This window comes from Malaclemys terrapin, chromosome 2, assembly GCF_027887155.1.
Source record: "Malaclemys terrapin pileata isolate rMalTer1 chromosome 2, rMalTer1.hap1, whole genome shotgun sequence".
NCBI classification, from domain to species: domain Eukaryota; kingdom Metazoa; phylum Chordata; order Testudines; family Emydidae; genus Malaclemys; species Malaclemys terrapin.
The window spans coordinates 35,012,699-35,036,493 of NC_071506.1; the positions used below are offsets into that span (position 1 = coordinate 35,012,699).

The 23,795-nt window shown below is 40.8% G+C and overlaps 1 protein-coding gene across 2 annotated transcripts in view; it reads left to right on the plus strand.

The window, feature by feature from the left end:
* LRP12 (LDL receptor related protein 12) overlaps positions 1–23,795 on the plus strand; it is a 100,032-nt gene that overhangs the window by 32,111 nt on the left and 44,126 nt on the right. Inside the window, exons 2-4 of one of the 2 annotated variants that reach the window (XM_054019869.1) lie at positions 4,624–4,680; positions 21,037–21,172; positions 23,571–23,773. In XM_054019869.1, the coding sequence (XP_053875844.1) occupies positions 4,624–4,680; positions 21,037–21,172; positions 23,571–23,773 (396 nt within the window). The remainder of the gene's footprint in view (positions 1–4,623; positions 4,681–21,036; positions 21,173–23,570; positions 23,774–23,795) is intronic. The other variant, XM_054019870.1, reaches the window with a different exon arrangement.

Genomic DNA, 23,795 nt, shown 5'->3' on the forward strand with positions numbered 1-23,795 from the left:
TAATTTATAAGGAGGGATCGCACTCAGAGGTTTGCTATGTGAAAGGGGTCACCAGTACAAAAGTTTGAGAACCACTGAATTAACCCCTGTGGAGCCTCGGGGAATGCAGGGGAGAGGGGTCTCCCTTGGTATGGTTAGGAAGGAGGTAGGTAGTGTATGATATTGCTCTTCTCATGTGATCCCTCCCCCATGGCTCTCTTGGCTCTATCACTGTTAATCTAAAGTGGCTAATTTTTAAATGAAGCTACCCTCCCCTGGCATGAATCTCCCTCTGGCACTAAAATTAAATGTAGACTATAATTTGGTATTTGAGAAGTGAAAGGGATGGTAGCCCTAAGGGAAAAGATAACAGCTTGGCTCATTATGTTAAATAGCTGTCTACAAGCCTCAAACTGCTGAATGAGCTTTAGGGTAGGGAAGGCTGTGCCTCCCCAAACAGCCTGGCCCTGCCCCCATCTGACCCCCACCCACTTCCTGCCCTCCGACTGCCCCCCTCAGAAACCCCGACCCATCCTGTTCCTTGTCCCCTCACTGCCCACCACCCCGGGACCCCGCCCACCACTAACCCTCCTGACCCCTATCCACCCCCCCCCCCGCCGAGTCCTGACAGACCCCCGGAACGCCCACGATCCAACCCCCCGGTTCCCCGTCCCCTGACTGTGGTGCCCCCCCCCCCCCAGCAACGCTGTCCAGGGCCGCTCCTGAGTTACCACCCCCTCTCTCGGAGCCTCAGTGAGCCTCATCTAGGAGCTGCCCTGGCCCCTGGACAGCGCTGCAGCGGCATGGCTCCGGCGCAGCCCTGCCCCCCTACCATGCGGCTTTGACTCAGTGGGAGAAGCTCAGGCTACGCTGCTGTAGCACTGTCCAGGGCTGCTCCTGACGTGGCACGCTGAAGTGCCGGGGGATGGGGGAAGGCGGAGGCAGGGCTGGGGGAGCCTCAGACCTTCTCGTGGGGCCGGGGGCCCCTGCAGGGCCCGGGGCAAATTGCCCCACTTGCTCCCCCCTCTGGGCGGCCCTGGCCCCAAATCGATAAGGATAGAAATACTGGTCTATGCAAGACTAGCTTCTGATAGAAAATGAAGGCACAATTAGTCAAAGGAAAAATTGTATGCAATCAGTCTTCAAGATGCTTATTTTTGTATCATTGTTCACCTTGTTCATCAGAAATTTCTCTTGCTTTTAGTCTGCACTGAACTTTGCCTACATCAGAGCACTTCAGATAATCTGTAGCATCCTGTACTTTTTACCAGTGCCATGTCTCTCTTTTCTGGGAAGAAAGAAATATATCCATCCTATTTGGACAACTGACTAATTTGGGCAAAAATCAGAGGAGCAGACCATTTCAGCACTACATGGTCACAGTTTAGTACTTTCTAAGAATCACGATTGGCTAATCATTTGGGCGAGGCATTCTTTCTTCCTATCTCATGAGTAAGCCACATTCACTATCTTGTTAGACAGGATGTTGGTCAGAACTAAAAATTGTGAAATTAAAAGCTTGGGTCACAACTCCGTCTGCCTCCAAGGTGACCTCAGTGTGTCTCATCTCTTCACTCTGTAAGTATGTATCCAAGTATTACTCCTGAGGGAATTCTGCAACAAAAAATTAAATTCTGCACACAATATTTTAAAATTCTGCAAATTTTATTTGTCAAATAAATGTGGAGGCTCCAGCATGGCGTAGGGGAGCACAGGCCACTAGGTGCACAGAGGTGGGAGATCAGTGTGCTGCACGCGCGGCGGCATGGCTCCAGGGGAGGGACCAGCGGCTTGCTGCACTTGGCCCGGTTCTCCGGCCCGAGAGCGTGGACTCCGCTGCTTGCCGCACCGGGAGGGTGGGGCCATTTGCCCACCCCTGCATCAGGGTGGGCCTAGGCACACCCCGTGCGCATGCCTATGCTTCTGCCCCCGCGGGGGTGGTGGGGGGAGTGGAGGGCGGAGAAGAGCGGGCCAGGCTGGGCAGGATTTTTAGTGGCACACTGCTGCCGGCCGTGACTCCATTAAAAAAGTAGTCTCGCATGCCATTTTTGGCATGCGTGTGCCATAGGTTGCCAACCCCTGGGCCAGACCTTTGTAATTCCATTAAAGCAATATAAAAGCAGCTGTTTAAGAAGAAATATAAAACTAAAATGAGCCTTGGCCAAACATGTAGTTGAAGGACAAGTGCAGATCAAGACAGCAACCAAACATTTTTTTCAAAATCTCAAGCTGGAATAAGCATTCATTGAAAATTTTTTTGTTAACTTTAAATTAAAATCCTTTGTAGTAATGATGTGTAAACTTAAGTTTGGAATCCATTTCTAAGTAAGATTTTCACTTCAAGAATGGGGAAAAACAAACAAAAAAGAGAATCAATGCCTATTACACAGGACACTCGTGCAAACATGTTCTTGAAGGGTGTTACCAGAACACTCTGATAATACATTCCCCAAAGATAAGAGGAACACATTGACCTTTGAAAGATAAGGTCAGGATGACAGTGTGATGGACAGATATGTTTTGATCAAACCAACATGTACAAGGTAGAGGGTAGTAGCTTACCATGTTAGAGGGTGGCAGCTAACCACGTCAGAGGGGCAACTTGTTTGTATCGGTGTATAAAATGGAGTCGCAGAGGAATGTCTTTGGCTGGTCTAAGGGGCAGTGGAAAGTCCCACTGCTGACTTAGTTGGTCTATTGTGATGGATATACATGTGGTCCTGTAGATACTAGGACCTGTGCTTTGTTAACAATAAACCTGGCCGGGTGCTTTCACTACTGAACGGGTCTATGGTTACTGGGTAGTTCGATTGGAACCTGTTGTACAGGCTATCTGGCCAGAGCCAGTGCAGCGCACAGAGAGAACACACACGCAGCCAACATCTGACAACACAAGTATTATAAGATGTGAATTTTCTTGAAAACAAACTCTAAACCTGTGGCATGTATTTGTTTAACTGGACTAAAACTATTTATCATTAATAAAGTTTTTGAAATTTTTCAAATTTTGTTTGTTGGAATGTGGTGTTTCTTTAAAAAACAAACACACTCAATTTTGAGATCTTTGGATTTTGCTAGTGTTCCTTGAAAATTTTTATCACAAATGTTATTGAACTATCAAAATCATATTGAAATTTCAGTAACCTTTTCAATAAAATTCACAAACTTTAGGAAAATGATGGAAAATGGATCCTTTTTTCAAATACTGAGAAATGGAAACAACTTGGAAATTCTTTTTTTTTTTTTCAGTGTTTTTTCATCCCAGCTCTAGTTATTAATAGAGTTTTTAATACATGATTGTACAGTTTTCTTGGGAAGTGAGTGAAAGAATAATCTCAATCCATCTTTGGTGTTCCTTTGCTATCACACAGGAAGCATTTTTTTTGTAACTACTAAACACAGCTGTTGAGCACTGAGATGTGTTCTTGGCCATAGGCTTTTCAATTTATGTTAGAATCTTCAGAAACACATACTTTCTCCTCATACTTTGTCTTGTCACTTTTTTTATATATTGTCCAGTAGACGAATAGAAGAACCCTTCGGCCCATCTCTTTCCCTCCCCTTCCACTCCTCCCCCCAACATAAGTTCTGAATTAAGAACTCGGCCAGATCTTTTTGGGGTTGAGTCCTGTTTGTGGCTGCCAAACTGTCTTACTGGTCTGGTTCAAGCTATAGGTTCCTTTATCTGATCAATGTAAACCATTTATCAAAACAGTTGTCTTGCATGATCTGCAACTTCACATACAGTAAATGGGCTGCTGCATAGGCATGTTTGATTATTAGAAGGCTCCAAAAATAGTTGTAAAGTTTAACAAAAATTGTAGCGGTAAGAAAGAGTGAAGGTTGATGTGCTACAGGGAGAAATGCACGAAGAAACAGAGGAATAGAAATGAAAAAATAAATATATGTACATAAAATGGGATGAAATGAACAAATGCAAAAAAACCCAACGTGGAGAGGAACAAATTCCATCCGAGAAACATTAACTTAAATTTGTAACATAGTGTAGCAGAGCAGTGGCTGGCAATAAAAATATCCTTTTTTCTTGGCCCTCAGTTTTTAATACCCTTTTTTCCATACAGTCTCTGTATGGCACATTTAATTTGCAGTGCACATTGGTGGCTAGTCACTGGTTAGATCGAAATTTATCTTCTCGGATAGATGAGCAGGCAGCATTCATTAGCAAAGTTATCTCTCATGGATGTCTTTGTTTGCATAGCAATTGCTTTCCTTTTTGTTTCTCTGTTTAAAAAAAATGGTTCATTAAACTAACTTCCCCTGAAAAACAAAACAATTGAAATAAAGTAAAAGTGTTGCAGGAAATCCAAATCCTCTTTTTTTAATGTACTGGAAGTTTCTCAAAACCCAAAAATTTACCGGGTTTTCCCTCCCTAATCTTCCAGTTTATTCAACCACTCCATACAGACTGATAAAAGTGCTTTGTTTTCCTCATAATTGTACAATAGTTGTGTTTTTCTAATCTCTCTCAAAGGTGGTGTTGTAGAAGAGGCCTAGGATCTCAAATATTGAATATTAATCAAAGCAGCTCAGTTTTGTTCTTTCTCTTTTCTATAGAAGGGTATCTGAAGAATTTTTACAAATTTTTATCTTGGAAATTAGTTTATTCATTATGTTTAATTTTAGGAAATGGTGCTCTTGCAGAACATTCTGAAAATGTGCATATTTCAGGAGTGTCAACTGGTAAGTCATTTTTTGTAATGTTTAAATTTCATGCATGACTTAAATGGTAAATATTGAAAGCCACCTGGTATCTTAAGAAGAGATATTTGGCTATAAAAATTATTACTGCCTTTTGCAGCATGTAATAAGGAATGAAGCAACTGGAACATGGAAAAATTCTCATAAGATAAAATTGATACCTGCATGCTCATGAACAGATTATGCTTTTCTAAGTGGACTGCTTAATTATTTTTCCATACAAACATTGAACTAAGAGAAAAGTTGGTTTAAGTTGAATTGATATTTTCTTTCCACAGTAAAGTTTTGTGAAATGAAATTTATTGAAATGTAATTTTCGACATTCTTGCTATCAAAGAATAACAACTCCAGAAGTTATACATTTTGCTTGATTAGATTGACACAGTACCTGAAACTACTGTTCACTTGACTGCACAGTTTCTTTAATAAAAAAAAGAAAGAAATTTGCAGCTCATGAAATTGAGGAACTGATAGATGCTGGTATAATACAGGCCATAGTGTGGACAAGCAGTGCTAAAGGGTTGCTACACTCCTTTGCCAATATACTATACCACAATCCTGCCTGCACCCATCTAATTATTGTAGTTCTTGGGTCTTTCCTGAGGAGTAACTACCATTTGGGCTGAATTGTGTGTTTGTGGTGTGGACAAATGTCCACAAAGGACTAGGTGACACTCAAGTAATCTTGATTCAATCTTCATAAAAGGCTAATAGATTGAAACGCTGTCAGGTGGGCTGTGGGCAGAGTTTTGCACGGCTTATACGTATATTTAGGATATTTGTACTCCAGAGAATTAAGCCACTGGTAAACATACAGATGAGAACACTTATGTAAGGACTGGTAATGTAAATTGGCTGTTCAGTTGCAGTTTTTACCTTGCAGCCATCTCTTCGCTGTACTGCACAGTTTCCATTACAGTGCTTTCTTGGTATCTATCCCACATTTTCTGGCACATCTTCCCAAAGCAGTGGTGGTGCAGTGTATGCACACCCTATCCCCTTTGAGGTGGAGTGGGGTTGTGGTGGCACCATGGTAACAGACAACCAGACTCTCCTGGGACTCAAAATAGTGCGGCGCAATGGTCAGAGTCCCCCCTGGAACTCCTATCCCTGACTGCCCCTCGCTGCCCCATCCAACCCCCCCCCTCCTTGTCTGCCCCCGGGACCCCTGCCCCCATTCAACCCCGTTCCCCACGACTGCCCTGAACCCTATCCACACCCCCACCCCTGATCTCCATCCTGAACTTCCCTTCCCTCTATCCAACCTCCCCTGCTCTGTGCCCCCTTACCGCGCTGCCTGGAGCACTGGTGACTGGCAGCGCTACAGCCACGCCGCCCAGCTGTACAAATTGGGATTATTTGGGTTTTGTAAAAACGATTCAGTAAATTCAGTTTCACAGGAAACGGGGGTGTGTGGATGAGGCAGGGGTCCCAGAGGGGCCATCAGGGAACAGGGGGCATTGGTTGGCGCAGGAGTCCTGGGGGGGGATGGGGGGCATATGGGAGGTGGGGGCTGGGCCGGGCCATGACGCCCTCTCCTAATCGGCCCTCCATACAATTTACGAAACCTGATGCGGCCCTCAGCCAAAAAATTTGCGCGCTCCTGCCGTAAGGGGCTGCCAGCCCCTGAGGAGTAAGACTTCAATATGGTTCTTAATTTTTGTAAATGTCAGTTTCCAAATATATATATTCCCAGCTGGAAACAATAAATAAATAGTTTAATTTACCTATTACCTTCTTTCTCCTAAATGTGCGTGGTGGAGATTTTTCATTGCAGATTTTTTTTTTTTTTTTTAGTTTCCTTGCCATTGACATGCTTTCTGCACATTAATCTCAGATTGTTTTGCAATATAATGTAATGATTAAAATGGAAAGGGTGGAGGTGAGTTGAAGAATAAGTTCTGGAGAGAAGAAAACCGCCAATTGATCCATCTGTACCCTGTTTTTAAATGTGTCCATGCCTTATACTGCAGATGCTTGAAGTATGCACTTAAATCAGTGAGGATAAGGACATACTGCACATGTACAATATCTGCCTTTCAAACAACTACGATTGTATTTTCAAAACTTCCCCCCCAAAATTTATCTTTCCTCATTGAGGATTACATACACCAGTGAGTCAAAACAAAGTAATTTTATTAGGACATTTTAAAAAGACAAAGCAACTTCCTTAAACCCAGTAAACTTGTTTAAAAACATTTGTATCTGGTGAACAAAGGCATTTGCCCTTTGATCTTTTCAAATTCAACTTTAAACTTGACATTGGAAAAAAAACAAGCCTGAAACTTTTTTCAGAAAGTTGATTGAAGAGGGGTTTAGAATGAAATGGCTGTCTTGACTTATATGTAGACTTCTGATGCTGCTATTCTAAAACTACATTACTAAGCCATGCTTTAATATCATAAAATACCATGATCCCTGGTGTTTTTGTTATAGCAGGTTGTGTATGTCAGACTAGCACTTGCTCCTTAATACAAATGAGCATATCTTTTTTCAGCATAGCATTAAAAGACAGAATCATATTGTCGGTGTTCTTGTTATGAGCATTTTTTTGCGTGTCAGCAGCCATTAGTGTAACCAGTGTTTGGACCTTCAAAAATATCCAGGTTGGGGAGAGAAGTGCCAGTTTGGAATTCTTCAAGGGGCATTTCTTCAGTAAATAACACCTTCGGTAAATAAGTACTCCCTAGTCTTTCATTAAGTATTTTTTTTCAGCATTTCAACTTGTTCATATGCTGCATTTGAAAATGTATTTTGTACAATATAGTTAATATTGCTATCTTATTCCCTGAGTGATGACTCAGTTCCCCCCTCACCCCGTTTGTGTGAGTCGTTCACATGGCAACATGTGAGAAATATATTTTTTAATAGGAAAGGGGTAGATGTAGTCCCTATAAAATTCCCTACAAATTTTTATTTTTAAATTGTCTAGATTGCAAGCTGATAATGGTGACCCTTTACAGACCTATTACCTCAGTTTCCCTAGAAACCAACCCAGGGTTACACTTATATTGGTTTTATTAAATGCTGCTATTGGATTAAACAGAAAAGGGATGGAACTTATTCATGCACGCACACACTCATTGTATTCATACCCTCATGCACCCACACACTCTCACAGACGGAGAGTTACCGGAGACAGCAGAGGAAGCCGAGAAGCCGAAGCATAGTAGATCTGGTGTGTCTGTCTGCGGTCACGGATCTGAGCCGACGAGTAGGTCAAGAAGCAGGGGGCTTGTGTGCATGCCTTCTTCCTTTTATTGGAACTGGGCGGCTCCTGTCACGTACACTGAGTTTCACTTCTGTGTCCGTCACCAAGAAGCATTCCCAGGCCTCGTTCCTTTCATGCGTACCAGGTTCTTCTTTTCTTTACAGCACCCCATGATTGCCTTCTCAAGGCAGATTACATCAGACACACCTGGCTCCAGGCTCTTTTCTCCTCACAGTTCCTCTCCACCCAGTCCCCCACACACTCCCTTATTCACACACACTCTGATTGCGTGATGGAATATTGCAAAGCTTGGAGATTTATACAAGTGGTAACTGAAAAGGTTACAAACTTGCAAAAGTTACAAAATTTAAAAGGCTATGCTAACAATAACTAAAGTTACACATTTGCAAAGGGTTACAGAACTTAATGATCATGCTAGCAATGATTGAAAAATTACAAATTTTACAATCTCATTCTACAGGATTGAGCGGAGGCTTTACATAACAGGACTCATCTTTATTGTGAAATTGAATTTACTGAATCGTTTTTACAAAACCCAAATAATGCCAATTTGTACAGTTTTAACACCTCTCTGTATTGGTGTTGGTTTTTTTTTTTAAAGTTTTTTAAATCACTCTCAATGTGCCTTGTTTATAAAAATTGTTTGAGAACATTGTCTGTTTTGCAGTGCAGATGGTGGCCAGTGTTTTAGCTGTCTCCTCCAACATTTCAGCTGAAGTTTTTTTTTTTTTTTCAGCCTGTTCTAGAGGCTGGTAAATGTTCTCCTAAAGACACTTTTCTGGCTCCTTTCCCCCTTTAACAATCCTATTAAATCTGAGTCAACAATTTCTGATAATTACTCCCTCTTCCCCCCCCCCCCCAAAGAAAAAGAAAATGGGGGGGGGGCACTGAAATCCTCCCTATTTTTGACTTGAACTTTACCACAGTCTTGGTCCTTTGTTCTGTTTTTGCTATAAAGCACTTTAAATCCCTTCACATTTCTTACTCAGCTGCATCCATAGCCTTACTGTGTCTGGTATAATGCAAACATATTTGATCTTCTTCTGGTTCACACTTGTAGCTAATTCTTTTCTTTTTAACTAAACTCCTTTTATTATTATAAAGATAAATTCATAATCTGCTGTCCCTTACTCTAGTGATATCCGTTTTCCCTGAAATGTTGCTCATTGTTACATCAGATAAGTTTACTTCTCTAGTTCTTGCTAGGTAAGTTTAGCTTTGTTTTTCTTTACTATTTTAATATTGGTTCTTGCAAAACTAATGTATCATGATGTTTCCAGAAACTCTTTCTTTGCTTCTCTTCTCTGTTCACCCCAGGCACTCTACTAATGGTTTAATGTGATGTTTCCTGACCTGGGGAGATGGTAGACTTCTACAGATTGGGGGTGTGGGGGAAGCATGGAGCAGAGGACGGTAGTTGTGGAAATGGGGAAAGCTGCTTGACCCTATAATGTGTACTTAAAGCTAGCCATAGCAGTAGTCCATATGTGCAGGGATGCAGACTATGGCAGCAGTGCAAAATGTAGAGAACATTAGTAAAGAACAGAATCATCATACACCCAGATGAACACGATTTGTTGGGGGAAGAGTCAACATAACTTTTGTAAAGGGAAAGCATGCTTCACCAATCTATTAGAATTCAACGTAAATATTCCAGTGAGCTCTTCAGTTGGCTCATTTTAAAACTCCTGGATGCAAATTATCTGGACCTGCTGATTTAGAAATGTCTAACTTTAGTAGCTGCTACTTTCCATTCCACTAGTATCTGTGGAGGATGGTATGAATGTTATATGATATGACTACATCTTTTTTCCCCAAATACAAAACAGAAATATTTATTGAACACTTCTTCCTTTTCTGCATTATTATTGATAATTCTGCCCTTTCCTTTGAGTAATGGACCAATACCATTGGCAGGATTCTTTTTGTTTCTAATATACTTTTATAAACTCCTCCTCTGCTGGTCATGTATTTCTCCTTGTGTTTGCCTCCTTTATTAATTTTCTACAGTTCCTAGCTTCTGATTTGTTCTTTACTATCAGGTTGCCCTTTCTTCTATTTTTAAAAAAATAATATATAGCTGCCTTCATTTCCCCTTTAAACAAGGCCAGTTTTTTTCAATAAATACAGCCTTTTCCCTTCATTTTTGTATTTTTTTGGGCATCCAGTAAAGTGTTCTTGAACTATTCCTAATTATCATTCATGTTTTCCTGATTAAATTCTTCCTCCCAGCTGATCTGGTTAATAATTGTTTTCAGTTTTGTGAAATTGGCCCTTTTAAAACACCAAGTATATATTTTATTACTGTCTGGACTTTATTCTTGTCCACATTTATAATGTGCAAACAGTTATGGTCACTTGTACCTAAGCTACTATTAACTTTCAGTCTGTGATCAGTTCCTCTTTAGATGTCAAGATGAGGTCTACTATAGAATTCCTGTGTGTTGGATGCAACACATTTTGAGTTAAGAAATTATCTAAAATATTTAGAACATATAAGGATGTTTTAGTAATGGAAGCATGAGACTACCATCATATGTCACTCAGATTGAAGTCCCCCATGATCACACAGCTTTTTTTCATACATGTTATAGATAGGTGCATAAAGAGCCAGTCATCTGTTTGCTAGTTTGATTTGAGCTGTGACAGGGTATTACCTGATGTCTATCTTGTGTTTTATCTGTTAGGACATTGATCCATAAACATTCAAGATAATTTTCTTCTGAGTTATCAATGACTCGGAAACAGGTAATGCAATTTGTGAGAAAGAGAGAGAGCTACTTCCCCTCTCCTTTTTCCCATTTGATCCTTCCTAAATAGGTTATAATCATCTATTAATGTTCAAATCATGTGAATCATCCCACCAGGTTTCAATAATACCAACAAGATCTCTAATTTGTGTTCATAAATGAGCAATTTGAATTCATCTTGTTTGTTACCCATGTTCCTTGCATTTGTGCTAAGGCAGTTCATGAATTTCTTCTTTTCATGTCCTTTCTTGATCAATTTTTTGTTCTCAGTGCTTTTTTTTTTTTTTTTTTTTTTTGTGCTGAGCTCTCATATCTTCCTTTTCTACCCTCCTCTTTTGTTAACACCATCTTCATTACTTTAGCCAGCCTCTTCCCAAGGAGATAATTTTCACCCCAGTTGTAGGGAACCTATCCACACAATGCTACTCTCTCTCCCTGTAAAAAAGGGACCAATATGCTACAAAACCAAAACCCTTTACCATACACCACTTACCTAGCCCATGGTTTATTTCCAGCATCTTCAGCTTTCTGTCTTCCTTTGCTCGTGGGACAGGAAGGATCTCAGAGACTATCACTTGGATATTCCTTCAGCACACTTCCAAGTATCCTGAAGTAATCTGTTCTCTATGAGCTATCCCACAACGCAGTATCTTTAGTGTTGATGTGAACCATCACCATTGGATCCTTGCCCAACAACTTCACAAGCCTGTCCAATCTTAGTGATATCTTATGTCTTGGCTCTGAGAAGGTAGCAGCACACTGTCCTGTTGTCAAACTCCCTTGCAAAATGTTCTTTCGATTCTTCTGAGTATTGAATCCTCAACAAGGATTGTCCATCTTCATTGAACAATTGGAGAACTTTTTGTGGGAAACTTGATTTTTTTTTTTTTCCTTACAGATTGGGCTGAGTTGCAAAGTTTATCTTTGAAAATTCATGGCGATCGGGGGAGGTCCTGGATGACTGGAAAAAGGTTAATGTAGTGCCCATCTTTTAAAAAAAAAAAAAAAAAAAAAGGGAAGAAAGAGGATCTGGGGAACTACAGGCCAGTCAGCCTCACCTCAGTCCCTGGAAAAATCATGGAGCAGGTCCTCAAGGAATCAATTCTGAAGCACTTAGAGGAGAGGAAAGTGATCAGGAACAGTCAGCATGGATTCACCAAGGGCAAGTCATGCCTGACTAACCTAATTGCCTTTTATGAGGAGATAACTGGCTCTGTGGATGAGGGGAAAGCAGTGGATGTTATATTCCTTGACTTTAGCAAAACTTTTGATACGGTCTCCCACAGTATTCTTGCCACCAAGTTAAAGAAGTATGGGCTGGATGAATGGACTGTACGGTGGATAGAAAGCTGGCTAGATCGTCGGGCTCAACAGGTAGTGATCAACGGCTCCATGTCTAGTTGGCAGCTGGTTTCAAGGACACGGTCCTGGGGCCGGTTTTGTTCAATATCTTCATTGATCTGGAGGATGGCGTGGACTGCACTCTCAGCAAGTTTGCAGATGACACTAAACTGGGAGGAGTGGTAGATATGCTGGAGGGTAGGGGTAGGATACAGAGGGACCTAGACAGATTAGAGGATTGGGCCAAAAGAAACCTGATGAGGTTCAACAAGGACAAGTGCACAGTCCTGCACTTAGGACGGAAGAATCCCATGCACTGTTACAGACTAGGGACTGAATTGCTAGGAAGCAGTTCTGCAGAAAAGGACCTAGGGGTTACAGTGGATGAGAAGCTGGATACGAGTCAACAGTATGCTCTTGTTGCCAAGAAGGCTTACGGCATTTTGGGCTGTATAAGTAGGGGCATTGCCAGCAGATTGAGGGATGTCATCATTCCCCTCTATTCGACATTGGTGAGGCCTCATCTGGAGTAGTGTGTCCAGTTTTGGGCCCCACACTACAAGAAGGATGTCTAAAAATTGAAAGAGTCCAGCGGAGGGCAGCAAAAATGATTAGGGGGCTGGAGCACATGACTTATGAGGAGAGGCTGAGGGAACTGGGATTGTTTAGTCTCCAGAAGAGAAGAATGAGGGGGGATTTGATAGCTGCTTTCAACTACCTGAAAGGGGGTTCCAAAGAGGATGGATCTAGACTGTTCTCAGTGGTAGCAGATGACAGAACAAGGAGTAATGGTCTCAAGTTGCAGTGGGGGAGGTTTAGGTTGGATATTAGGAAAAACTTTTTCACTAGGAGGGTGATGAAGCACTGGAATGGGTTACCTAGGGAGCTGGTGGAATCTCCTTCCTTAGAGGTTTTTACGGTCAGGATTGACAAAGCCCTGGCTGGAATGATTTAGTTTGGAATTGGTCCTGCTTTGAGCAGGGGGTTGGACTAGATGACCTCCTGAGGTCCCTTCCAACCCTGATATTCTATGATTCTATGATCCCCTTGAACTGTCTGTATCTTGAGAGGTATCTTCCACAGTTTCCACATTGAGGGCCTGGTATCGATTGGAAACTTCTAGCTGTATGAATTCCTCCTGGTCCTCTTCTCTCTAGAGGCCACAGCCTGCCCATCCTCATCAGTCTCCAGCCATGTAGAATGCCCACATAACCTCTTGCCTATAATGGTTACGAACTGTCAGGCTTCATCTGACTTCCTGTCTCTCCAACTCCTTGGTGGCCAGCTCCTTTCTTCCTTGAACCTGGGGTGGGGTAAGGTGAATCTTCCTTTTGAACCTGACTGCCTAGGAACTCCTCAGTGTCTGTGATTCTCAGTAGTGTCTGTTTGCCCCTCTAATGCAAGAATCTTTTCATCCAGCACAGCTACCAACTTAAGCTTCATATACAAGAAGTCCCATCTGACTTCAGAGGAATGAAAACATGCCATGGACGTTGCAGGTCACCACCACTGTTCAGTCTCAGGCCATCTTGAAATCTCACAAGCACTGTATCTTGAAGAAAAGACAGTCACAACCCCTTTCTCAATTCCTTCCTTCCTGTTAGCTGCCTCTGTTTGTGGCTCTCAAGTTGGCCCAGCAAGTGACTTTTTATACCAAGTGTCCCTGCTTAGCTCAATTATCTCCATCCCTTCACCAAGGAGTGATTGACCCTTGTAGCTGTTTGACGTCTGAGTGGTTAGTGTCTCCATTCTTGACAAGAATACTTGCTTAACTCTCTCATTGTCACTTGCTATTCCATATGTGGGCCTCAACTATGATTGCCAGGTTCTTTCTCTTCTTAAGCCAGGAACCCAGCAACCAGAATATAGATATTCAATCCCGTTCCTATTAACAAACAATATGGGAGGAGATTTTCAAAGAAGTCAGTTGAGAGTTAGGCACCCAACTTCCTTCCTCTCTCTTCCTCTCCCCGGGAGTTGACTAGTATTGGCCCTTTGTGCCTTAGGAAACTTCCCTTATGATTTTCAGGATATCTCTATTCTTAAAAAAACAAAAAAAAACCCAACAACCCTTTATTCCCTTCTCTTAGTAGATCCCAGCACCACTGACTCAACTTAGCCCCTTCCCACAGCTGCTTTTTTCTCCAAAGGTCTAATCCTATATGGGTTGTGCCTTCAGTGGTTGTGCCAGTACTTGTCTTTTGGTTTGGATTCTTTTGATTTTATTAAGCTGTAGGGAGAAATTTCCCTCTTTCCCCCCAACTTTGTTTAATCAGTTCAGGCTTTGCATTTGTGCATTTGAAGGTTACATTTTTTGCCTAAAGGGGGAACTTTGTTTACCTTATTCAAACCTTGGAACGCGATCTGTGATTTTACTAAAAATTACCATGACAAAATCTTAACCTTAATTATAACCCAGTTGGCTTGACTATTTGGGCAAGACATTCTTGCTTTTTATTGCACATCTCCCTAATTCTTCCTGTGGAAATGCAGCTACTATTCACCACCATTCTAATATTATGCACTGTGTCAGCCTGTCCCATAAATGTTTTAATTTGTTCCTTCAGGTAGCTATCATATAAAATTCAGGCTACACCGCTTCATCATTCTACCTGAACTGCTGAACCAGATATCATGTACTAAGGCCACTCACTACAGCAGACTTCCCATGTTAGAACTCTTCTAACCCATTTACCTAGCAGCCTTGCCATTCACAGAAACTTGTAATAAAATTTGCTAATCTGCAACACTCACTAATTCCTACCATTCTTTACAGTTTTCCTTTGCACTTTCCATTGTGACTACATTGCATCCCCCCTTCACAAAGCTTAGGTATGTCCTGGACTATTTTCTGACTGACTTCTCTTTTTATCCAGCTACTGTTTGTGCTGGTTAGTGCCAGTGCTAAAGTAGCATCTGTCTGTCACTCTCATGCTCCCCAAACCACCCTGTTAATATAAAGTGCTATATTATTAAAACTCATAAAATATCTGGTATAAAACAAAAATGGATAGAATTTCAAAAACTTTTGTGGCTAACCTGCAATTACCATCTGCTTCCAGCACATCAAATCCCAAAGGTCATTTGAGTTGAATATTCTGTTCCGAGAGTGACTCCTAGAGAAATATACTCTCATATGTACAAATGCAAATTGACAAGGAAAACAAGACAAGTGAGAGCTCTGTCAAATGTATGCATTCCTACTTGCATCACATGAAAGACAAACAAGAACAAGTCTCAATAAAATACACCTTTCTTAGGGCTAAGAAGCCAAGCAATGAATGGTCTGGCATGTCACAAGAACAAAAACTTGAGTGTATATATGATAAGTTAAAGACCTATGGGATGGTAAGTATAGTGAGGTTTGTAGTGATCAGGAAGAAGAGATTTATACATGTTTTAAGACCGAGCTGTTTGGTATCAACATCATTAGGCTTCTGTCTTGTAGTCGGCTGAGTGATGTGAGCGATAGGTTATGATAGTGTGTTAAAAGCAAAAAGCAATCTTCCTTGTTTCAGGAGGAAAATTCCCTCAGTGGTATGCAAGAATAACTGCTAGAATTTCATGTTGGTTTTTTAATTGTGCTGGTAAAATATAGAATTATTTTCAAATGAAGAATAGGTTGTGGTGACTTTTAAGTCGGGCTGCCGATTAATTACAATTAACTAACATGAGTAACTCAAATTTAATCGCAATTAAATTTTAATTGTGATTAATGGCAGTTTTAATCACACTGTTAACCAATGGAATACCAATTGAAATTGATTAAATATTTTGCATGGTTTTTTACCTTTTTCATATATATTGTATTCTGTGTTGTAATTAAATTCAAAGTGTATATTATTTATTCCCAATATTTGCACTATAAAAATGATAAACAAAAGAAAAGTATTTTTCAGTTCACTTCATACAAGTATTGTAGTGCAATCTCTATTGTGAAAGTGCAGTTTACAAATGGAGATTTTTTTTGTTACATAACTGTTTTTTGTTTTTGAGTGCAATGTAAAACTTCAGAGCCTACAAGTCCACTCAGTTCTACTTCTTGTTCAGCCAATTGCCAAGACAAACAAGTTTGTTTACATTTACAGGAGATAATGCGGCCCTCTTCTTATTTACAATGTCACTAGAAAGTGAGACCAGGTATTTGCATGTCATTTTTGTAACTGGCATTGCAAGGTATTTATGTGCCAGATATGCTAAACCGGGGGTTGGCAACGTTTGGCACGCGGCTTGCCAGGGTAAGCACCCTGGTGGGCCGGGCCAGTTTATTTACCTGATGACATGGCATCAGGCAGGTTCGGCCGATGGCAGCCCCCACTGGCCGCGGTTTGCTGTCCCGGGCCAATGGGGGCAGTGGGAAGCCGTGGCCAGCACATCCCTCACCTGCACTGCTTCTTGCCGCCCCCATTGTCCCGGGACAGCGAACCGCAGATCGGCTGAACCTGCCGCGTCAGCAGGTAAATAAACTGGCCTGGGCCGCCAGGGTACTTATCCTGGCGAGCCGCATGCTAAACATTCGTATGCCCCTCCATGCTTTGTTATTGAGCAGAACCTGTCATCAGCATGGACACGTCCCCTGGAATGGTGGTTGAAGCATGAAGGGACATATGAATCATTAGTGCATTTGGCACGTAAATATCTTGTGATGCTGGCTACAACAGTGCCATTAGAACACCTGTTCTCACTTTCAGGTGACATAGTAAACAAGAAGCTAATAGTATTATCTCCTGCAAATGTAAACGAACTTGTTTGTCTGAGCGATTGGCTGAACAAGAAGTAGGACTGAGTGGACTTATAGGCTCTAAAGTTTTACATTGTTTTATATTTTTGAATGCAGGTTTTTTTGTACATAATTCTACATTTGTAAATTCAACTTTCATGATAAAGAGATTGCACTACAGTACTTGTATTAGGTGAACTGAAATTACTATTTCTTTTTTTTACAATGTAAATACTTGTAATCAAAAATAAATATAAAGTGAGTACTGTAAACTTGGTATTCTGTTTGTAATTGAAATCAATATATTTGAAAATCGTGATTAATTTTTTTAATCACTCGACAGGCCTACTTTTAAGTAGTGCCATGCCTACTCTGAGCTACTCAGAAATTTTCATTCTAATTGATTTTGTGTTTTTAACAGGCTGATAGTTAGACAAAGGCAGTTATAGCTGAAATGTAAGCATGGTTTCAAATGAATAAAGAAGCGGAGTTCACTTTAAGAATATATATGTATTGTAGAATCTAGCCCTTAAAGCGTAAAGATGCTTTAAAAGTCTTTCTTTTTCAGTGGAAGCAATAAAAACCCTAGCAGGTAGCCATGTATGTTACAGGCTCTCCCATTCTGTTCCTCTTTCACAACAAAAATCACATGCAGAAGCTTGTGGTGCCTCTGATTTGCCTAGGGCCCTACCAAATTCACAGTCCATTTTGGTCAATTTCATGGTCATAGCATTTTAAAAATCATAAATTTCATGATTTCAGCTTTTTAAGTCTGAAATTTCATGATGTTTTAATTGTAGGGCTCGTGATCCAAAAAGGAGTTGTGGAGGGGGTTGCAAGGTTACTGTAGGGGGGGGTTACAGTTCTGCTACCCTTACTTTTGCACCGCTGCTGGTGGCGGCACTGCCTTAAGGGCTGGGTAGTTGGAAAGTAGCGGCTGCTGGCTGGGAGCCGCCACTCTCCAACCACCCAGCTCTGAAAGCAGCAACACAGAAGTAAGCGTGGCATGGTATGGTATTGTCACCCTTACTTCTGCACTGCTGCTATGGGGCGCGGCCTTCAGAGCTGGGAACCCGGCCAATGGCCGCTGCTCTTCAGTCACCCAGCTCCGAAGACAGCACAGAAGTAAGGGTGGCAATACTGCGATCCCCTTAAAATAACCTTGCGACCCCCCCCCCCCTTTGCAACTCGTTTTTGTGTCAAGACCCTCAATTTGAGAAATGCAGGTCTTTCCCATGAAATCTGTATTGTACAGGGAAAAGCACATGACCAGATTTCCATGGCCGTGAATTTGGTAGGGCCCTACTCATGCACAGTAGTCATAACATGCTTCAATGTACATGCTTTTAAGGCATTGAAACAATATTTTGCCATGTTACAAGACCTTATGCTAATACCGGTCTGTGGAATTTGTTGGTTATATAGTTAATAAATACTGCAACTTTCTTACCGATAATACTAAACTAACAGAATTTTCATGTAGGTGGGTTTTTTTGCATAACAAGTGAAAATTGTTTTTGGTGCCATCATTTGCACAGATGACTTACTCTTACAATGTAATTTCTTTAGCAAATGGCTGGGAGAGGTTGATTGTGGGTGGTTGGGGAGTTTGGTACGGGGGGAACATTGTATCAAGAACGGGAAGAGGTTGTAAGACTTAGTTTCTTAATAGATCTACAGCTATTGCCTGTTTTTGGCACAACCTTTTCTTAATGAATGTATTATGTATATCTTGTAATGCTGAACTTTCTAAACCCCTACATCCTTCATAAATTTGACCGATGTTTTGGTGGGTATTTTGAGATTCTAATAGTGTTTCACTTGCCCTGATATTATATATGTAAGCCAATTTAAACATTTCTTGAAATGAATCATATAGCAAAGTTTTATGTCAGGTTGCAAACTTGCAAAACCAGATGGATTTTCTAATTGTGTGTATTTCGCTTGAAATATACTACTTTTAGTTAAGATCTGTATTTTGTTAACAATGAAGTACTTGTCAAGAATAACGTTTCATTTAAAATGCTTTAGATGCGTTTTTCATCTCTTAATCTGTGGTTTTTTGTTCATGTTAATAGGATATTCAAGGAAAATTAGTAAACTTTTTTTAAAATTTTTCTTGCTATTCATTGAGTCTGATTCTTGTCAGTAACATGAGTATCAAACACTAACAGTGTGTATTTCAGTGTTAGCACATGGAATGTTAACTGCATTTCTAAAGTATAATGGGGTAAGAGCACCACCTATGGGGTTTACTGGAAACTAAACCAATTAACTTTTACTAAGTGAACAATTTATTGAATAATGAATAAAAAGATATTTCTTTATTTTGATATTTGCTTTTTTCGCCAATCTTATAATGTGTATCATAAGTATGGCACCACTGTATAACTCCTCTGTTTAATTATAAACCTCTACTGTGTGGGAATATATGGGGTGAAATTATAGTAATATTGCCAATCCCAAACATTCAAAAAACAAAAAATTGTCTGAAAGATTTTAAGAGTAATAAATTCTCCATGTGCCTTCTGCTTTTTTTGAAACAGCTCTGGAACCAGGAGAATAATGAACTTTTGAAAATGAAAGCTGAGCTTCTGGACTGCTCAAATGGCTTTGTCTAGGGCTTAAAGAAAAAACAGTGTAGCAAGATTTGCAATAACATTGCAAAAGTTAGCAAAATTGGTATAGAGAAAAACACGACTCAGTTATGGGGTATAGTTATGAATAGTGGCTACCTAGATCATGAGAGCAAAGCTGAAATGTTTTATGTAGTCACTACAGTCCAGAGGTGGAATGAGTCCCAGAAGTAAATGCAATTAAACAGGAAGGTTTTGACAAGTGACTACCTGCAGAGGTCAGGAATGGATGCCCCCAAATGGCACTTGGAGGAGTCAGTGGGAGGCGGGTCTCCTTTCTCTGGAGCATCAGAGAATGAGAGATGACCGCTTCTGGAGATGGGACATTGGGTAGGGTGGGTCAGGACTCTGAGGTGGCACTGAGCATTCTCTCTCTCTGGTACTTGTCTGGCTGGTTCTTGCTCACATGCTCAGGGTCTAACTGATCACCATATGTGGATTTGGGAAGGAATTTCCTCCCAGATCAGATTGGCAGTGTTCTTGGTTCCCCCCCCCCGCCCCCCCCCCCCACCTTCCTCTGCAGTTTGTGGGTCAGATCGCTCACCAGGATTATCAAACTTAATCATTTCTCTGCCATCACAGTGGCCTCAAGCATTGGTGCACTTCAGTCCCTCCTATTCTCTGTCTATTGCACTTAATAGTCTTATCTCCTATGGGCTGTAATATTTTGGCCTAATTTCATTTGTTGGGTTTTGTGTGTGGGTGCAGTGTGTTACTGATCTGTGATATATAGGCTGTCAGACTGGATGATCTGGTGAACCCTTCCAACCTTAAACGCTGACTCTGATATTGAGCACAATCAGTACTTTGCTTTCAAAGCACTTGCTATCATGAGGAAAATTCACCTCTGTGCAGACTACTTAAATCCAACTTACTCCTCAAAATATGGTTTAATTGGTGGACAGGCTTTGTGCTGGCTCTCCACACAAAGGTGAATTTCAGCTATTTTTTTCATTATTGCACTCTTTCCTAATGCACCTATCAGCATAGTGTCTGAGTACCATAGTTTAATTCTACTGAAAGAATGCATTATGTCCCAAATTACTGTATGCCTCACTTTGCCAGTATTGCTTTCTTAAAGGTGAGCATACCCCATGCACGTCAGGAGACAGATTTTCAGGGATGTTCTAGTTCTCATATTGAAGAGAAACTCTGAGCAAAGGAGGGAGGAGTGTGGTGGTGTCCTTTAAAAGGGTTGAGGTAGACTCTTTCCAATCTTTTAGTGTGAATTAGAGAAAATGGCATACTCTGCACCAAAGTCCCCTATGGGGGTAATCCAAGTAACAACCGTTACCATCTAGATAGTGATATTCCCATTTTACAGATGGGGAAACGCAGGCATATGTTGCTTGTAGCAAGACCAAGGGCATGGAGGAAGTTTGCCAAAGTTGGGATTAATAGTTGAGCATGCATTGGAAGTCAGAAATGCATAATGCCAGGAAACACCTCTTTCTGGATAAGTATTCTGACCTATGCCCTTCATGGGCCATACTGGTTGTTGTTGTTGTTATCCAAACTTAATGTCATTGCTTTCGACTGATACAATGATTTTAATCTGTGAAAGTAGAATTTGTTTTATTTTCTGGTAAACCTTGATTCATTTTGTTTTGCGAGTTTTTGAAATGTGTAGTTAGTCAAATTGCTTTCAATATCTTTCAGCTTGTGGAGATAGTCCGGAACAAATTAGAGCACCAAGTGGGGTAATCACGAGTCCAGGCTGGCCTTTTGAATATCCTGCCAAAATCAACTGTAGCTGGTATATCCATGCAAACCCAGGGGAAATCATCACTATAAGGTAATTTTGCTATTGTACCACCCTGGTGTATTAAATAGTCATTAATTGCATATTACTAACTATGGATTACATATTTCTCAACCTCCTCTATTCGAAATTTGGTACTTGCAGTGTTAACCCCAAGATCTGTCTTTATATTTTTCTACAGCTATTTTACTTTACTTTGGCTTGTAGCATTTGGGCCCAGTTCTGCAATCTCGATGTACTCCAAGGCCCAGATTTTCAAAAGAGTACAGTACCCAGGAGCTACCATTGCAAACAATGGGGCTACTGAATGCTGAGTTGTTCTTAAAAATTTGGTCAATTAATTTAGATACATGAATGGGATCTGAGTGCTTCTGAAGACCTGAAACCTGGCTCAAGGTCTGGGACTGGGCACTTCAGAAAATCTGATGCAAAATTCTCATAGAAAGTGGTAGGAGTTTTGGGTGTACAAGTAAGTTATTCAGGGTTTATGTAAGTAGAGCCCTGCAAATCCACGGATAGCCACTTTATATCCACGGGTCTCCAGATGCGGATATCCACAATCATTTTTGCGGATTGGAGATTGGATGCAGATACAAATTTTGTATCCGTGCAGAGCTCTATATGTAAGGAAGGAATAGACCGAATGCTAATGTTATAAATGTCAAATAGAATGCCTGCATTCAGCGATAAGTTGTAATGGAAAACTTGATGGTTTTAATGTAGTCATTGGTGCTGAAGAGAAAGTTGCTGCAGCTTTTCCATTAAAAATTCCTTTTGGCTAAGTCTTTTTAAACCAAAGTTCATAATAGTGGTCATGCTTTCATACTTATTCAATTTGCTTTTAATTTCTCTGTAGCACTACAATCCATGTTTTTTGTCAAGGTTTTTTTAAAGGTACATGGGAAATTCCAAAATGCTGCAATGTTGATAGATTTCATCTTATAGAAATCTAAAATAATCACAGACAACAGTTACAAATTTTGCAAAGGTTTACTTGTATTTTTTTGATATCTATTTCATATACCTTGTAAGTTTATAGAGGAAATAATGTCCCGTCTTTTGTACCATATGTTCAGGTACTTATCAGTTCACACCCTTCCCACCCCTCCATAATTTCCAGGGAAATCAAAATTTGTTTGAACATCAAGTTAGAAGTGGGACTGTATACAGTCCACAGTGCTGATTATGAAACTGCTTTAGCTGCAGAGTTTGTTTGTTCCCAGTGCAGACTTGCTGACCAGGAAGAAAGGAGGGTTCTATCAAAATAAACACTGGGCTAAGAATGTAGTCTTTTTAAAATTGGTTCAGTTCAGAGCTTTTATTTCTACCCAAATTTTTTTTTACAGTGGCATGTCATTAAGTTGCAGGGTACAGTGGATGCAGCTGTTCAACCACAAAAATGTTTCCTAAAATCTTTATTCTAAGCTAGGTTTATAAGATTTGTTATACATCAGTGCTAGCTTTCTTCTATCAATGTACTGCGTTTTATTAGCCATGCCATTTCGGTCTAGTGCTTTGTTCTCTGCACTGGCCTGCTTTTACCCAGACACAAAGATATGTATGGATGGGAGCCATACCATTCTGTGGTAATCGAGTCTCGTGAATCACCTATATTTTTAGTGTAGTTAGGATCTAGCACAGTTCAGTCAGCTAGTGTGGACCGGGCCAAATCATGTTTAAATCATGTTTTAATCATAATTCTCATACAGTTTGGCTCCATCTACAATAGCAAGCCCAACCATAGGAAGTTGCTTTAACTGAAACAATGTTGAGACTTGGTTTAAATAAAATCTCTTAATATGATTTCAAAATCATTAGAGATTGGGCCTATAAAAAGTATCTTTGCAACCAGAAGAGTTAAAACCTTTTTTTAAAATGAAAGCTAAAATTCTGTCAAACACAGAAGTTGCTAAGTCTCAGGGGCAATAGCCTAACAGCTTGGAAGGGGTGGGGAATTACAAGCATGTGCATTTCTAGGATCCTGGTGATGGAAAGACCATTTCTGTTACATCATTACAAAGTGTATAGTAAAATTCTGTCTGCAAAAAAGGCAATAAGACCTTACTGACCATTTTCTTAGGCCTGGTCCACACTAACCCCCCACTTCGAACTTACCGCGGGTCCAGACACGGCAGGCAGTCTCCCCCGTCGACTCCGTGTACTCCTCTCACGGAGCAGGAGTACCGGTGTCGACGGCGAGCACTTCTGGGATCGATTTATCGCGTCTTGTCTAGACGCGATGGATCGATCCCAGAAGATCAATTGCTTACTGCCGGACCTGGAGGTAAGTATAGATGTACCCTTAGTTTTTCAACTTCAGACCAGTAAAAACTCCTTCCACTCATTTCCATTTTAAACAGCAATAATTTATCAAATAACTTCTAAAATGGCCACTTCATTAGCAAAGTTTGATTCTTTGTATCTTTTGCAGTTTTCAAGATTTTGATGTTCAGGGATCACGGCGATGCAGTTCGGATTGGTTAACAATAGGAACCTACAAGAATGTGGAAGGTTATAGAGCATGTGGCTCCTCCATTCCATCACCATACATCTCTTCACAAGACCATGTTTGGATCAGATTTCATTCGGATGACACTATCTCCAGGAAAGGCTTCAGATTGGCCTACTTTGCTGGTATGTTTCAAATAAGGACCAT